The sequence below is a fragment of the Aphis gossypii genome, chromosome X, assembly GCF_020184175.1.
Source record: "Aphis gossypii isolate Hap1 chromosome X, ASM2018417v2, whole genome shotgun sequence".
Taxonomy (NCBI): Eukaryota; Metazoa; Arthropoda; class Insecta; order Hemiptera; family Aphididae; genus Aphis; species Aphis gossypii.
Window position 1 is genome coordinate 46,153,660 of NC_065533.1, and position 20,002 is coordinate 46,173,661.

General features: G+C 31.0%; 2 protein-coding genes across 3 annotated transcripts in view; both read right to left on the reverse strand.

Moving 5' to 3' along the window:
- Window positions 1-20,002, reverse strand: part of LOC114130522 (uncharacterized) — a 56,762-nt gene that overhangs the window by 11,542 nt on the left and 25,218 nt on the right. For both annotated transcript variants that reach the window (XM_050206488.1, XM_050206490.1), the window contains 2 exons: window positions 7,475-7,615; window positions 1,443-1,793 (listed from right to left, as the gene is read on the reverse strand). In XM_050206488.1, coding sequence (XP_050062445.1) covers window positions 1,443-1,793; window positions 7,475-7,615 — 492 coding nt within the window. The remainder of the gene's footprint in view (window positions 1-1,442; window positions 1,794-7,474; window positions 7,616-20,002) is intronic.
- LOC114130523 (uncharacterized) lies at window positions 15,063-16,443 on the reverse strand. Its single transcript, XM_027995512.2, has one exon. The coding sequence runs from the start codon at window positions 16,249-16,251 to the stop codon at window positions 15,232-15,234; it is 1,020 nt and encodes a 339-aa protein (XP_027851313.2). The 5' UTR covers window positions 16,252-16,443; the 3' UTR covers window positions 15,063-15,231.

Here is a 20,002-nt window from a genome sequence, read left to right on the forward strand (position 1 = left end):
TATATATTATATTACAACAAATATCGATGAACATTGTGTAATTTTGGAACCTTATTACCAAATAAGAATAGGTATTTTTGTCATTTTCGTTATGTATTTTTTGTTCTTACTTTTATTTTAAAAATGAAAGTCTTTAGTTATTTTGCGGAAGGAAATGAATTGTGATTGGGGAGAGGCAGAGGTTGGGTCCGCAAACCGCAATTAATTTTTGCCCTCCCCCTTGAAATCGATGCCCAGTTCCGCCTAATATAATATGACTATATGTTTTACCACGGATACTTTCGGTAATTTCTCTATGAATATTTTGGTTTTACTTTTATCTTAAAAATGAAAGTTTTTGGTAATCGTACGGAAGGAAATACACTGTTGGAGTGGGGAAAGCAAAGGTTGGATTTGTAAACCACAATTCATTTTTACCCTCTCCCCTAGTTATTGATACCGAGTTCCGCCTATTATATTATAACCACGTGCGTTACGTATATAATATTATATACCTATTACCTATAGATATATATTTTAACCATGGGATATATAACAGTTATTGTAAGGTCTTCCAAACTTTACACCACAAAATTAGTGGAAATCACATTCAATGATTAAAATCAAGGGAGGGTCTAGAAATTATATAGGAGGGATGCTGTGAAAATGATCAATCACCGTTTTTTATACAGGTTTCTCCTGGGAACCTAGGACGTTATCATACTATTATACTAGCTATTTGATTTCATTAAAAAAGTTGATAACGATTAAACAATACCTGCTGGATTGTGTAGACGATAATCAATTTAGAGATTTTTGACCTAAGGCCGTACTCAGAAGTTAAAATACATTTTTGCGAGTAAGTAATGGATTCAAACTTGTAATTTCCCTATCCACCTCCTGGTACGATATTAAACCTATACACTAAAACCTGCATGGTATTGCGTAAACTGAAAACGTTTGTTTTTGTTGTGATAATATGATTATGATTAAATTCAATTAAATTACATCAATTATATAGTTTCAAAACAGTTAGGCTTATCGAGTATCACGAAATTTGGATTAAGTGAGTATATAACATATTATATTTGGTAGTGTGTGTCTTAAAATTATATAGTTTAAAGTGATTTGTTCACGTATGCATTATTCCACGGGTTCAGAAGAAAAACTATACATATCATATTATATAGTATGATGAAAAACAAAAATATTTAAAAGAACATTTTTATTTGCCAATAGAAAAATATTGACGGACAACTTCTTTTGTAGACTATGTATAAAGTAAAATTGTATTTGTTTTTAATAAAATTCATAAAAAAAAAAAAAAAAAAATCACCAACAATAAAGTCCCACAGGTAAAATCTCTGAGTCCTCATAATAGGTCTATACGCATCTGCCAGTCAACTATAACACAATGTCTACGGCGCATATAACATTATACAATTAATAAACAGCGCACTCACCTATGAGCCTGGGCATGAGATCTCTGGACATGACGCCGCAAGGCTGATGGGCGTTGATCATCTGCTGCAGCTGCGAGGTCTTGTTGGACCCGCCGGCCGACCCGTGGTGCAACGGTAGTCCGCCAGACGACGACACAGCCGCGGCCACGGCAGACGGACCGTCCGCGGCCACTCCCGGCCACATGCCGTGCGGGTGCGGTGGCCACGGGAACGACGCGTACGGATGTGACACCTGGTACAGACCGTATCCGGCGGCCCGGGCGAACTCGGCCGCAGCCCTTTCCGCCGCCCTGTTCCTCAGTATCCGGTTAATGCTGCTCACCGACGGCGCCGTACCGTTCGTGCACACTCCTGCGAACATATGCGAAAAAATCTCCATTTAGACAAACGACAATTATATTTATTATCTCAGAATCGTGGACATGGTACATGGTATGCTATATAGTAAGTCGCATGTGCAGTGATTCTCAACTGCAGGTGGTCCACGGACTTTTCTCAAGCGGGTCCACGTCCAAGTCGATGGTAACGTGTTTACGCATTATAATATACCTAGTTATAATTATCAGATAAAATATATGATAATTATTTAATAATTTATATCCCAAGTTTAGTAATAGGTACTACGCAGTTCGTTTATTTTATATTATACATATACAATATATGTTTTTAAAAATATCGTACACTTTATTTTTCGACAATTGCCAACGTTTGAAATTACTAAGTTTGGGAAATGTCATTACTACCGAATGCATCGGTCGTATATTCAGGATGGACCTCTCACAGAGGAACACTTGAACTTAGATGTTTAAAACCGACTGCTGTAGTCGTGCTGACCCGTGCAACTCGAGTAGATACTTACTACACATATTATTATATTTATATACCTATCTATGTTCTGCTCAACAACTGTCTATATATAGGTACTAGGTAGTCATATTATTCCTTTCGTATTGCAGGTGTATGTATTACGCAACATAAGTATACTATTGTTTAGGTTGACATGTGCCACCGCATCAAGCCCACACACGATCTAAATGATTTCGTATGATATAATAATAATATGTTATGCGTATTACTGTTGTGGAGTGATAATAAATCATAAGCTAAGTGATATTATTTGAACAGCTAGTAGACAGTTTCATTGTAAAAATATAAAAGTTTTTGAAAATATTTTCGTTACACATTTTGAACTTATAACAAAAATGAATTCTATTAATAATTGCTACTTTTTTTTAAACTCATTTTATTTTTTGGAGCAGAATATTTTTTTGAGAATTTGGATGATGTATACGAATCGAATTCATAACAACTAATTTATTTATTATATAAATATTGGTATTGGTGTCTGTATAAAGTTTATATTAGTAAATACCAAACATTTCACATTTCCCTGCAGTACTATACCATCTAGCTGGTTAAAACTTTAAATAGTTATAACTACTTATTAAAAAATTGCTTTTTATAAATGGAAATATTCATAAAAATATTTTGTTAGATTTAAAAAATTGAAAATGTATGTTTTTATTTTTAAAAATAAAAAACGTTAACGATAAAAAAATTAAAATATCTGTACATTTATTTATGTTTAAAAATATCACGAACAAATATTTTTTGATGAATGTTTACTATTAAAATAACCACCCTCTGTATGGCTGTTAATTTATAATATTTTATTAATATTCGAGAATTCCTATGATTATTTGTTCAATTAATCTGATATATTATGTTATACATTAATAATACAACCCTATATTGTTTTATTCGATTTACAATGATCCGTATAATTTTTCAACGGTTTAAATGCAATTACAATTTTTAAGTTCTTATTATGATTTTTATACTTCTATTGTCAATATTTTCAAACATACATGGAATTGGTCAAATAAGGGAATACATCAATTATATATACTATGTCTACATACATTTTGAACCAATATTTCATTGTAAATACACATTTTCAATAACTATATTCAATATTCATAATATACAGATCACAATAAATAAAGTCCGCAACTAATGAAAATTTAGTTTCTAATCTTATATTTATTTTACTTAATTTTTTTTTTATAATGGTTCACTGTAAAATGTACGCAAATAATAATATACTTAAAGTGTTTATTGGTGTTTACTGTTTATATTCTAATTGACCAATTTTATATTTAAGTATAAACCTTTACAATCTATGTATACCTATTATAACATATTATTATTGTTATTATCAATTAATATATAAATGTAGGTATAATCTAATTCTTTGTAAGTTACGTGCCAATCGATTTGATTTTGACTAAATCTAATAAAAATCAAATTTTTCCAATAATTTAAATATAACTTCAAATACTTGATGAATCAATGCATTATTAATGCGTTAAGTAGGTGTAATAAATTAAAACATATAGATTTGTGATGACAGAAAAGGCGTGACGGTAAATTGAATAACAGGTGCCTATAACATAGTATTATACTTAACCAGTACACATATACATGTTAAAATAAATATAACTGGATAGAATAAATTTATACTAACATTTAAATGATAAAAAGAATTCCTTGAAAATTTAATTCAAGGTTCCTCATAAGTTGTTATTAATAGATATAAAAAAAGTTTAACCTGAGTCCATAAAAATGTTTACATGCGTTTGAAGTTAGAATTCCGTCAAAATCGCTAAAATCAACAAATTATTTTGTATAGTTAGAAATGCATTCATTTTTAAATATACATACTTATGATTTAAATAATGTTTTGTGGTTATTACTCATTAGTCATTACATATTATTACAAATAATAGTAATTATTATAATATATTTAAATTTATTATTTTTAACTTTATTTGGACTGCTATTAAATAAATCATACTAAATTCGTTAATAATAACTAAAATAAACGAATTATAGTTATTAAAGATCCGAGATTGTTATGGAAAATAATTAACGATATTATCTACCAAGTTAAATCAACGAATTTCTTTACTGAGCTATGTAACCAAAATTTTGCTGGTCGATAGATACACTAAGCAGACAAAATAGAAACATTATTTTTTCAATACAAATTGGTAACAAATGTTAGATGGAAAAAAAAGGAAACAACATTGTATGATATTATCCAAATAGCCGATATAATATAGATGTTTTAAGGTGCAGCATTGTGACAGTTCGAAACCATTATAAACATCAGAGTTTCATATAGCTTTAATCTTGTTCCCGCCAACTTTTGTTCATTTGCTATAAACGGATATAGCTACTATAATTTATACTTGTAAATAAAAAAAATAGTTGATAAATATATTTTTATTACTAACAATATTAAAACTAAAATCATTATCTAACGATCTCATATCGTTATCGTATTTATTATGTTCAAGAAACTTAACTCAATGAATTAAATTTGTTGTTAAATACTATTATCCTTATTTTGATTTACATTTTAAAAATGTAGTATAGAGTGAGATATTTTTATGATAAACGTGGTCTAATAGTGAAAATTGACCTGCTTAATGGAGATAACGAAATTAAAAATATTATTACGAGTACATTGTAAAGCTAAATCGATCGAATTTTCACTAGCTCTCTTTCTCTCTCTCTTTGATCCGCAATTTATCGATATTTTTAATATATAATATATATATATATTATATATACCGTGTAATACTTATTATATTTTCATAATTCTCCCGGCTGTTAAGAAACGAACAGAACGAGCACAAGTGAGAAAGAGAGATAGTATTTCAGCGAGTGAAACGAAAGAAGATTTTGACGATTCAAGTCCATTCAAGTGAACGTTTTCCGACCGGCAGCACCCAAGAAGTAGCTTGTTCGCTGACGTGACTGACACACGGCACACCACAATATAATAATTTCCATTCTGTTCGGTTCACACGGAAAACATAATCCTTTTATGCCGTCATATAATTGGTAAAATGGAAAAGATAAATTCGTTACCCGTTGTTATATATATTTGTCGTCGTCGATCGATTTGACGACTGCGATAATGATGACGACAATAATAGTGGTATAATAATAATAATAATATAATAATAATAATAATAATAATAATAATAGTAATAATAATACAATATAAATGTTGAACAACCACTATACACAAGTATTTCTGTGTATAAATGACACACACACACATCAACTATTGCCGAGTACACGATGTGTCCATAGTCCATGTGTAAAAGAAAATATTACGATGAAAAGGATATAGAAATGCGCCTTCAAGCCCACGTCGAATTACCGTCGGAGGCGTACAATGTACAACTCGTACATACATATATATGGGTACGTATATACTATTGCTATACACACGCCGAACACCCAATGATCCCCATGACCAATTTAATTACGAACCTGCGTCTGTATGATGTCGTTTTTAAAAACGATAATATGTTTCAATGATTCGTTACGAAACAACGTGAACGTAAGATAAACGTCGACTTGGCGAGTCACGTAGGTACCAGACTATAGAAATATACAATAATATTATATATAATATTATTATATAGGTAGGCAGGTATAATATAATAATATACTTAGATTATAGACATATTATGTGCCTAAACATCTATGATATCGTTCGACGATCGTGACACGTCCACGGACCGCTAATATAATAATAATGTCGACAAATGCGAATGCACGTAAATACGTAGGTCGCAAACGTTCATAAATCATGCAGTTGAGTTGTTTCCTTTTCAACGTTATAGTAAACGCCATGTTTTACAATACATATTTGTTTCAATTTATAGTTCAGTTCTGTATAGGTAAGTACACTGAATACTGTTGCGCCTATACCATTTACATTTTAATAATGTCCTCACATCTTATAACTATTAATATTTTCCGTTCAATTTCCTTTTAAAAAAAGTATTTCTATCAGATAACTTAAGTCTTAAGATATAATAATATTATCTATAATTCGCTTAAAATGTGTGTGTGTATGTCAAATTTAATGAGATCGAATCATTGGGATATAATAGGTATTTTTAATTATACGCACCAAAAAACTAGATAATTTACCTAATAACTGATTAAAAATTAATCCACCTTTAGTTAATGATTATTTTTAAATAAATTTAACATAATGAGCTCCTTAATTAATGAAGTAAATTTTAGATGAAATAGTTTCAATATTATTATTTTTGAGTTACCTACATACTCGTATACGACTACTTTAAATTCATTTTTATGAAACTTATAAAACTGTGTTAGTAGTTTTGTATACATTTAAAATTATTAACAAGAGGTTCAAATTAAGTAAGTGAATAGGCGCAGACAAAATAGCAATTAACAATAGGATGGTTCATTTTTAGACCAGTCCTCTCCTTATTTTTACTCGTTTGGTTTTTAGGTGTAATTATTGTAAAAAAAAAAAACAAATATTTTTGTATTCGAGTTAATGAAAATACCTCCTAAGTGTAAAACATATTCGAACACATTTTTATGTAAATAAACTCATATAAATAGATACTTAATACTTAAACTTGTTTGTGTTTAGCAATTCCTAATAATTGCTAGAAAAGTAACAAATTATATTATAATAGAAAATTACCAATTAAAGATATTTTAAAAGTTCGAACTTCGAAGATTATCAAATATAATTATTTATTTTAAAGCTATTAAGTAGATGCTCGTAGGTATTATTTCGATAAATGTTATGATTTCAATTTTTTAATCTATGCATACCATAATATACCATGTTATGATTAGAAGAAACATATCCATCTATTCAATTTGATAACTATAAAGAATATTATACATTGTCTTAAATATCTGAATAAGATATTATTAAAATATTTTGTTATACTCATGTAATAACAAGCAGCTATGTTTTAAAAACTTATATTTTAATCGTTTGATTATAAAAATAATATTCTAGATTAACATATAAAAATATTATAATATATAATATATTAATATGTACCTATCAACTAACCATATTTTATTAGAATCATAAAAAACTTACATTCATTTTACTCAATTATTTAGTTAATATTATACAAGCTATATACATAATACAATAATATTATTACCTTCAGATATGAGCTTTTCGCGAATTTCCCATGCGAATATCGTTGGATTTTCTCGTTTGTAGAATTCAATTTTCGATACGACTGCTGGGGTGGCAACTTTGGGTTTGCTTCCACCAATCAAACCAGGAGGTCTAAGAGTTCCTGCAAATAATCAACAATGTGAGGTTAAAAAACGAATATTAATTAATTTGATATTATATAGTTACACATTTAAAATATTTTCAATATGACAGAAATAAACATTTAAGTTGTATTTATCAAATCGCGTTCGACAGTGTTCTTACAATATAAACTGTAAGTAATAATTAATAAATATGAGATTTCAAGCAAAGAGATACAACTAAAGTTTATTTAAAAATTAATTTGTATTAATTGGTAACTAATATAGTAGTATACTATACACATTATTATAGTTTAATGATACTTCAATATTAATTACAAAATAATAAAATAAAATATAAAAATCGTTTTCATATCATTTCAATTTTTCAATAGCTTATTTCTACTATTTATATTATATATTTTTTAACAATTTTATAATATATTCTTAGCGTTATCGCACTTTTAAGTTCAAACATGGTATTTGCTGTGGAGGGTAAATTAAAAAAAATATAATTATATAATATATATGCGTATTGTATGTATGATATGAATTGTAAGTATATAACGTTTGTAACTAGGTATGCAATAGTATATAATATAATATTATAAATTTTAATACAATTAATTATGAACCTAAACCGGTATATTTTATTATAATATTATTACAATATGTTCAATTACCCATACCGTTACCATTTTATAAATCCGTAAGTAGTCGTGTAGCCACTTATACGTAAGATATATTTTATGATTTATATGCATATATAAATTATAAAACAACAGTACAAAACGCAAATCATGATCGTTGCACACGAACACATGTTAAGCTCCGAACAAAAATGTCAACTACTCCGGTGGTTACACAGAAGGCTACCGTTTGCAGCGAAATTCGATAACGCTGAAGTGGAATCGCGCGCTCTCTGAAATCACTGTGACGTAGAAAACCATCAATGCGCTTCAGAGTGTAAAAAAAATGCCCGCGCACACACACACACACATAATATATTGTAAATGAAAGCCGACACCGAGAAATTTTTTGAAATCATAATGCAATTCAGACTCTCATTCCGTAAAAAGAAAAAAAAATCGAACGAGTAATAAGTTTTTTCTTATTATCTATTTAGTACAGTGTATGTGTTGTATAATTTAATGAACAGTTTAAATTTAACAGACCGTTTGTCGTGATATTGTATACCTACGTCAATGGTTTGCATTCACAATTCACATATATTATACACACGAAGCCATATGGAATCATGAAATAGTGAGTCGATATTATGTACCGCGTGCAACTAAATACTATAACGAATGTGTAATAATAGTTAAAAATTGGTACTATAGTCTGTAATAACTAATAAGTATACTGTATAGGTACCAACTATCATCAAAAATGTGTATTATAACTGATAAAAAAGTTTTAATAAGGAAAAAAAAATAACAAATCATTTAAACATAAGTATAATAGATAGTTAGTTTATTGTCTAATTAACTTAAAAATTTAACTAGCTTAATTTAATGTTGAAATAACTAACCTGTTTTCAATAATTGGTTTAAATATAATCATATTAATATTTAAAACGTTTTAGAAATGTTTGTTTTAATATAAAATTGGATACCTACACAGATTTAATTAAAAAGAATAGAATGTAATACGTAATAATAATACTAATAATACTGTAATTGTTGTTGATTTTAGATAAATAATATTATGTAAAATATAACGTATATAAAATATATACTTGTTTCAGAGGACACCAAATATTTAAGTAGTCCACGTGAACCACAGTTAAAAATTAGAAAATTTTTTATAAACCATATCGAATTACAAAATATATGAAATATTAACAATACGTTTATAGTTTATATTATAATATAATATGTTAAAAATTTAATATTATTTAATTTGTTATAGCTAATTATCATTATTAAAACGTAGAAATATAATATACCGCGCCACCTTGGCACTTTTTTATTTCATACATTTTTTAATTCATATTACAAATAATTTTATTATTAATTTATTAAGTATACCGACAAGTTAAGATTTATAACAATATTGCATTAAAATAGTCAAGACGACTACTTCGGACTTTTAAGTTTTGCTTGTGTCTTACAAACGTACTACATACGATATTTGAGTTAAGCACAACTTATTTTATTTCATTACTTCGTTAGCTTTACTACTATAGTAATAAATTGACCATTTAAATAACATAAAAGTCAAAATTAAGAATATTATCTTTGTTTGACCCTGTTGGTAATTACGATATTAAGATTTTTTAAGTAGCATCTAAGCACTGTAATTTCACACAGGCACTCATAAATCAGAGCTAAAACTTTGCTTAAAAATTAAAACATCGTAAAAAACAAACATTGTATAAATATTAATAATTTTGTTACCTATAAGTTTGATAAAAATCAAACTGGTCAATTGACGAGTGCATACTAATATTTAAGCCAACAACGTAAAATTGCATGATAAACACGCATGCAGGCGAAACGTCCTTCTATAAATATAATAGACATTTTAACGGGGAAAAAAACATCTTAAGTTTTTCGTTTCCTCTTATGAGCTCATTATTTTTAAGATTTCGGGCACGCGATCACGATTTGAAAAATCCGCGGTATCCGTGGACGAGCGCTTGTCAATATTCACCGTACACCAAATAAGAAAACGTCATAGCACTATAAAAACCCTCCAAGTGCACAAATCGTTTATTGAGTAGTACGGGACGCTCTATACGTGGGAGATACTTGATACCATAATAATATCTCGAGGATGAATAATAATTCAGTAAACGAACCCGATGTACTTGCCACAGGTGTATTATATTATGCACCCGCAGCGGTGGCGACGGTAGCGATGCTGCAGCATAATAATAATAATAATAATAATATTATATCGTGGTAGGTATTACAGGTAATAGGTATATAATATAAGGTACATTATAATAATATATACACATAAATAACGAGACTTTCCGATATACCTATATACCCATGGCGTCTTGTTGCGTTAGTGGGTGAGGGAAAATCACGCGAAAAAAATTGACAGTTGAAGGGGGGGAGGGTGCGATTTTCAACGTGGGAGCAGACGACTTCGTGCGCATAATATTATATATATATATACGTATATTATTGCGATATTATATATTATTATTAAGACGCGACGGTGCCGTAATAATATTAATATCGCGTATATACGACGCCGTCCGCGCGTAATATTCTCCGGTCGGTGTGTGTCCCTTCGGGCGTCCAATTACGCGCGTATACTTATAAGCGTATAATATTATATTGTGCTACACAATATAGGTATCTACGTGTGTATATATATATATATTATGTGCCTGTACCTCATCACCGCGTACCTTGCATAATGCGACGTTACAATGCACTCCGCCAAGTCGATTATAATATTACCATTATCATTGTGATGCGATTTGTGGGGGTGCGCGGTCGTGCGTTATAGACTATAGGTATATTATGTTATACGAATATCTGATGCGCGCGCAATACGAACTGTCAGGCTTGTGGTCAGGGTTAGGTTAAGAACTACGAATATAGTAAGGTTAGGTTATTATTATTACTAGGGTTCGGAATTCGTTGTAATGTATAAATGATCAAAAAAAGACTTGAAATCATAAAAAAAACAATTCAAGTACGTCAAAAACCCGAGTCTAAAAATGTATCAAATTATCGTGTGTTGTTCTATCAATTTTATTGGTAATACTTCATGTCGACAACATGTGTAAACAAAAATTATACCGAAAATGACCTATCTATGTCTACCAAAGTTAGGTTGCCGCTATACATATACTGCATACTAGGTATTATATATATCGCATATAAATAATAATAATTATACTAGTTAATATATTATAATTTACAAATTTGTATCATCTCTTATATAGATTTATATCGTAAACGTGCGCAAAATTATCATAATAAATCGTTAATTTAACACATTTCAAAAAAAAAAAAAGGAACAAAAAAGGTGGAAATTACGTTTATCTATTAACATAGAAATGAAATGAAATAGGATTTTGTATAAGAATAATAAATTATCATTCTACTATTTAGGAGACCCAAAAAAAGCATTTGCTTTCAAATCCTTATTAAATCCTTATTATCATTATAGGTACTTTTATCTGTATGCGTTTAGTAATACCGTTACATTTTTCACAGCAAATGAGGAGTAATGACTGCTGTTCGTTTCCTAAATATATGACGAATATAGGTACACCAAATACATTTAAAAGTTGATTTTTTTTTTAATATAATGTGCAAAACTTTTACGTAATTAATTTTCGAAAGAGTATTTATTGTTATTAATTAATTATTTGATTTTAGTTTATACAAACTACATTACTTTACTACGTTAATACGTAAGTTAACTAACTTGGATTAAAAGTTCTGAAAAGCTTTGGAATAAAGTACTTATTTTGTCGTACAAAAATTTATAAACTTACAAAAAAATAATGATAAAAATATAAGTTTTGATCAATATAATCTATCTTTGTAACAACTTATTTGTACAGAAACAAAAATTAAAAAGAAAAGATTAGAGGTTATAATATATTTAGGCAATATTGTTTTTAATATTGCGAGCGTCTCAAAAGTTCCAAAAATATATTTTTTTTAATATTATAATACAATATTATCGCTGTCCTTGGAGGACACTATAAGCAAAGAAAATGATCACAACACAGAGATCAATGTCTGCATACTATTGTCAGAGTTACTAGTCCGTCAATATACGTCCAGGTGTATACTATATCAGTAGGTATATACTGACATTGTGGTATGGTTTTTAATAATTTTACGTACGCTTATCCTTTTATGAAACAAATGTATCATTATAATAATATTACACCTATATAGACCTCACGAGCTCGAATAAAATTGATTTCGGGTTTGCGTGTGTGTTGTTTCTGAAACGACACGACCACGATTGACAGCGATCGTTAAAAAAAAAAAACGTTATTAGGACCTCATCGTACTCGCCGGCCACGCACCATACCACAATAATATACGTAATAACGACATGTAAACGAGCGATAATAATAATCGTATACACCCATCACGATGTATATCACGTTGCTACTGAAATGTATGCGTCGAACGTGTAATCGCGGCGGCGGCGACGGCGGGGAGGATAATACAATATATTCTAATAATCGAGTGTAAACGCAGGGCTAACGGAGGGCCGGAGGTGGAAAAGGAGGAGTAGTAAGTACGGGACGAGGAGGGGATGGCAGGGCAGCGTACATCACTGCGGTAGTATAGGCACACACATACTATATGTGTATTAGCGTTTGTTTACAAGTATAGGAAAAAAAAAAAAAAGGACAGTAATAATAATATGTTATACGACTGGCCTTCGGTCCCGGAGGGGCAGCCATGCAGGAAAGCATCAAGCGTGCGAACGGGTCGCGTCGGGCGGCGGTGGGGTGACCGCCGGCGTGCGTGCGTGCGACCACACGAGTGTGGGTGGGTGTGCTACGGCAAAGGGGGTAGGCTATATAGGCAAATTATATATATGTATGGCCATATGGGTGCTCGCGAGCGCGCTCGTCTGTACGTGTATTTATGATATTATAATATTATTATTATTATAATGCGGTATGATAATAATATAATATTGTTATTGTTGTGTTATTGCGCGGCCGCTCGGACGTATCCATGGCGACGGGGTTTCGCTGGCGTATTGTTGTGTGACCGGCGGCCGTGTCGTCGTCGTCGCCGCCGCCATCCGCCGCTTTGCGGTTACGTGCCGTCGACTTTGCGGGCCCGCTCGTCTGGCCGACCCGCGTACGCCTACCAGTGGCGGCAGTGGCGCGCGCCCGCTCGTGTGTGCGTGCACACAAGCGAGCGTACACATACGCCATTACGCAATAACGTGAGTCCCGACGCTTGTTGGGCTCACGCACGCACGGTCACTCGCAAACGTAACGACGCCACCACGCTCCGTTGGCTTTGCAACAACAATGGCCCCAAAAACTCACGTCGAATATATTATTATTATTATTAAATATCATTATATCGTCATTATCATTATACATATTATATGTATTGCTAATATTAATGGACGCGATGTATTTTTATTCGCGTGCGAGCGGGCAGACCTTTGACACCCCCGCCGAACGCGTCCGATGACGACGAGCGAACACGAAACGCGAATTTATAACGTAATGTATTATGTATATAGTTGCGTAGGTATATAGGCATTTAAAAATGCGTTACGTCTATAAAACGGATAATATATAATACTATAATACTATAACCTCGGGGGAGGGGGTTGTCGAAAATCCAATTTTTACATTTTTTTCTCTACTGACTAATAAGTATAGAAGATTATTTTATGTATTTCCTGTTATCTATAGGTATGTACTTATGAGTTTAGAGGAAAAGCGAGAAAAATAACCTAAAATAAACCTACAATAGTACACGCTTTATGTGCGCACATTCGTTGTACAAGCCATAAAAATTACACTGTACAGTTTATGTTTGATGGAAAACGTGAATAATAATATAAGCTTTAATTCTAAAGGAATACTTAAACTGTCACTTCTGTATAACTTTATAAGTATCCATGTTGTCATATCAACGGTCCAATATATTTCAAACAGTCTAAAAATGTAATAATTATATTTTAAAATTAAAACCACCCCTGCAATGGGGTGAAATACTGCAGTAGAAAAAATAAAGAAAAAATACTAAAAACTACTTTCTTTTTCCTCCACATGACTTGGAGGACCTACAATTACGCCCCTATTTTATAAAGTAGGTATATCAAGTAGGTACTTAATGCATATTTTATCACAGCATACATAATGTCAGCAAATAAGTCATTTATTGAATAGTTTTTATGTATATTTATAGGTGATACTAAAATTATTTTTTTGATATATTCAATTATTTATTTTATTTATTTCGGATTAAGTTCCATATTGGACATACCTATCTACCTAATTGTTAACAAAAAAAACAATGTAACTGATGCGCATGTACCCACATCAATTTATACGTTATATTGTTAACTATATTTGATAATGACCCTACTCGACATTTATTATAATTAAACATTCATTCTGAAATGTATATAAATCCTAAATGACCTAAATTATATAAAATGTAAGTAATAATTACAACGAGAACTAAAATAATAACATACATAAATGCTTAAGCAAAACAGTCATTTTCGCTCGTATTTGTGTTAAAATAGTAATTTATAAGATATTGCAAACTCACGCACGAAACTTCAGCGACGAAATCGAACACGGCTGATTTTTGTATATTTGAGTCTCCAACGTCCTATACGCATATTCGCTAATCTTTCAGACGCATTTATATGTGTATGTATATATAATATGTACATATATACGGGCATACAGGTGCCTAAATAAGAGTTTAAGTGACATACGATATCACGTCAAATTTATTATTATTATTATACTATCATTACGCCGAAAAGAATAAAATATAATATATTTATGCATAATATATTTCGTAAATCGTATACCGGTGAATGGAAAAAAAAACACTATACCGCAGCACACACGCATAATAATAAGTGAATGCACAACGAACGCCCCTTGGTGATGACGATGATGATGATGATGGTGACGATGTGTGTTCGCAGGTGCGGTAATCGATTATTTTTTGGTTTTCGGTATGGTCATCCGGACATTCAATATCTTGTCGGCGATTATTTTGTTAGTGCGCGTGATTTCTCGGCTCCTTATTTTGCGATTAATGTAAGACGATGCTTGGTGACTGCGGTCGGTCGTCCGCCGGGCCATCGCCACCGGCGCCCTAGTGTTTTTTTCCGGCGTTGCCGCATATACGTCTTTGATCTGCTGTTCTCTCTTCTTTCGTTGGATGAACGCTGCCGAAGAATTCGTGAAGTACTTACCGAAATCGTCGCCGAACCCGTTCGGCCCTGACGACAACAGCAGCACTTCCGACGGGGTTCCGTCCACTGAATCCCGACCACCTTTCGGATGAGTCGACCGCCGAATTGTCTTTTTACGGCCACGCTTCTTCGGGACTTTTTTGATGGTCATCGCCTGCACTGTCCCTGCTGGTTTGCCGGGGAACAAATAACGGCCGTCGGAAATGATACTGTCAGAGCTCGGCAGCCAAGACGACGAGAACGAAGTCGAAGTGGCGGCTTCGCCGTCGCGGTCACCGCTGCAGCTTCTAGAGTTCTCGGCGTTATTTTCGCGATCGCTGCTGAAACTTCGAGAATCCTCTGCGTCGTAACGATCGAATCTCGATTTTTTTTCGACCATCAGATCGGTAGGCTGGAGCTGATCGTCTATGGGATTTTTCGTCTTCGAGTATTTGCAATTCAACAGACTTATCAACTTATTCATCTGATACATTTTGCTACTCATTTCATTCGACGTGTCGATTTCCAACCGTTCTTTGGTTTTGACATTGTTATCGATCGACCATTGCGGGCTCGTTCGGGCCGCGTGCGATTCCTCAGCGTATCGCTCTATTTCGTTCGACGTTTCATCTACAGAAATCGGGTCGCCGCCACCATACGTCAATACGTCGAAACTCGTTTCTTTTTTCGAAACATCACGATTGGATTTCGAACAGACGGATGACCCGCTTAATTCCGACGATGATCTGATTGCACGGCGAACGGTTCGCTGTGGTTTCATGATACAATGAAAAAAGTGTACGAGCAAACGTAGAAATGATTAAACAATTATAAGTACGTTAAGCTTAAATATGTTAAAAACAATTTTTCTAATTAATTAAAATGTATAGATACTCTAAATCATAATTCATTACGAATCGAAAAGTTAACATATTCAACTATATTCAATTATATAACTGCAGTTAGACTAACACACATATGGTCGCTATCAATTTTATTAATTTTTAATTTAGCCAACAAGATATTATTTTTAAATTAAATAAAATATATAAATAATAAGTAGGTGCCTATTATAATTGGTACAAAAATGATAATATTGGTAGAATACAAAATTTGAGAAATATTTATATTTTATAGATTGAGCTAGCCGCTTGGTATAGGTATGAGTATTATTATGTTATTATTTAATTCGCGATCTATAATATCAATTCCCGGTGGTTTCCATCTAAATCGTTCGTCCTTATTATTGTGCCTGTCTTGCTGAACATGTGAACAGGTTTCACATGTTACGCGTTAGTCTTTTGTCTTGAGAAATAAAAAAAATCATAAATAATGGATTACAACGTCATCCGATATCGTATTACCGAAGAACAATTTATTTTTTGTTATTCTTCGAACCGCTGCCCATTCAAGAAATCAACATACACCTGGACCTGTAAGGGACGGTCCGATCACCAGGCGTGTATATTATACGTGTACGCATAACGACGTTACATTGTTTCGTAACACAGTTAAATATACTGCAGGAGTACTATTTAAATAATATGAGACTTAATAAGCGGTAGACAGTCAATATTCAATAGGTATGGTCATCTTGACAATAGGAGCATCTGGTTCTGGATATAATATATAATAACGGCTTCTATTTTTTTGTATTCTCATATTAATGTTTATATACATATGTGTGTATAATATAATGACCAAGTGTCTCATTAGAGGTTGACCATTGAATGAAACGTGATGTGACGTATATTTCCGGGGAAAAACAAACTTAGTTTGTTAGTCAAATCGTAATAGACTGTATCTTATATGCGTTTTTTAATAATATGAAAGCGTAAAAAGTGATTTATATAGAGGGTAAATAATTAATGTACATAAAAACCGTTTTTTTCAATTGATGCAAAATATTCAATTCATGATACATACAATTGTTTTCTAGCTTGTAATATCATACGTATTGTCAGTTATCATTATTATTCTATGTATACTGTATAGTTTATCGTATTTTTAGCAACAATTACTTCATTCAAAAATAATATAAGTTTAAAATAAACATTTCAATTATTATATATTTATGTACCTATTAGGATTTTAGTATAATAATAAAAGAAATATTTAAATTTATTCAATTGGTCAGTTGAGAATGTTAAAATTATAAAAGTTTAACGAAAAAAAAAACGGAATAGTACTACCTATATAGTAGTAATAAGTAATAACATGTTAAAATGTAATAACCACGATTTCTTTATTTATTAAATGTGATATTATTATTATTTTAATTACATTAGATATACCTAAAGATATATTCATATCACGAGTATATAAAATGATTTATGTAGAACTAAAAATAATAAGATAAATAATGTTGTGTCTACTTTAGAAATATTATTGCTTTATAAAATAAAATTATTTAGGCTATTACAGTTATGAAGGAAAATTTATACAACTCCATTTAATTTTAAAATCTTAATTATATCACGTACCTAGGTCAAATGAAAGTGCATGGTTTTGATTTTATTGCATTCAAATAAGACGGTATGTTATTATAAAGAAATCAAACAGTTTTTGTACTCACTAATTTGCATTAAATGTGCGTGAATGTTTTAGCTACTGAAACATTTATAAATCATTTAGGTGTATATTTAAGTATAATTTTTTATGATTATATTAGTATTATGTACTTATGTTTGAAAATTTTTTATTAATATAAGTTTAATGTTTTACCTTTAATATATAGGTACAGATATTATTTAAATTGAATGCCAGAAGGTACAGTATTGAAAATATACATTACAACACAATAACATTAATTTCAAAATAAAAATTGTATGTAAAATCAGATTTGTTTTATGATTTGTACAAAAATTTGATAATTTGATAAATATATTTTATTTGACGAAAAATTTAAGACAAATATACTATAGAAAATTAGATAAACAAACGAGTAGGTAATTAAGCACATGTTTTTAAATTAAATAGGACCTTGTCGGTAAAATATAAATAATACATAATGTTGTATATGTAATATATTATGTAAAAAGAAACAAATTTTTATTAAATAAGTGTTAATAGGTACGTTATTCAAGCAAGAGATATTATGATGTATAAGATTAAAATATTTCATAAATGTACGTCCGGTATAGAACGGCAGGGGAAATAGAAGGTTAAAAAAAAAGAGAGAATACCGTTTTATTGTTGCCCGGTAGACGATAAAAAAATTAAATTTTCAAAAACACCGTTTCAAAACAATTAGGCAACAATTAGTAATTATTTTAATTCCCTGTAATAACAACCGTCTTAAAATAATTCATGAACTCGACTTGTTCGTCAGTTTTAACTGAGTGAGTATACTGTACATAAATATACATCGGTGTAGGTATGTTTTTTTTTCAGAGATCATATTTTTTTTTCATACACTGTTCCGGCTCACAACGTTTAATACAAAAACTCCGACAGATGGATATCATTGCATTTCTAGTGGATATTTACATAATAAAATATTTGTTCTTCATTCAAAAAAAAAAAAAAAAAACGCACGGGCAGTTATAGAAGTACGCCCGGTAAAATAAAAAAATAAAACAATGCGCTTCACATAAATACTATGTACGTAAGTACGTATGGAGTTTAGGTATGCACACCACTAGCTTATTATTCCGAAAGCAGCAGAAAAAAAGTAACGAAATACAGTCTAATAATGTATTATTATATTGTTAGTTTATTCACGATGGATATATCTATCGAGTAAGTTCTTACTTTCCTCGTTGGAAGGTTGTTTGGAGTTTAGAAAGGCAAAAAAAAAAAATCAACGGCTTCATCCACCTGCACTTCCTGTACAAAATAATCTCTTCCGAATGACTTCTGGTATTGTTTTTTTCCCCTAGTCGTTTGTCGTGCCGGTTGCCAAACGCAGCCGGTCTTCGCCGAGTCAAGCGAAATCTAAAGACGCGTGTTAAACCCAATTCGTGTCAGCGGCTAATTAACGCACATACACACACACACACACACACACATACGAGACGCCACCAAAACATGAGTTTACCATTATATTAAATATATACGTGCGTATTTATATATATTATTTGGCGACAATTTGGCTTTCGCACCTACGCACTCACACACGTTATGAACATTATGTGCATGACAGCCGCAAGCTAACAGGTTTTTTGTTGATTATTATTACTATTTTTTTTTCTTACCCTCGCAAATTACTATAATCATCTTTAACCACGATACCTCGTCCAACTTATTTAACTATTTGTGTTTAGGTAAATTTGTTATTGCTGAAGGTATATTTTTGACAAATAAAACAAAAGTATAAAATAATCTAAATATATTATTCAGTTTATGGTATACCTACATTTAAATGTAAATGTTATTGTACACGTTAATACTGTATAATAGAGTATAGACTAATAGTATATAGTATTAAAATGATTAAATCGTACAACGAAAATCAAACAGCATTCCTTAAAAAAAAATTTAAGAAAATTATACATTATTAGGTACCTATACTATGTAGCTTTTATGTTGAA

Bases quoted from the DNA above. Each gene is read 5' to 3' on its own strand.
- LOC114130523 (XM_027995512.2), bottom strand. From the start codon at position 16,251: ATGAAACCACAGCGAACCGTTCGCCGTGCAATCAGATCATCGTCGGAA.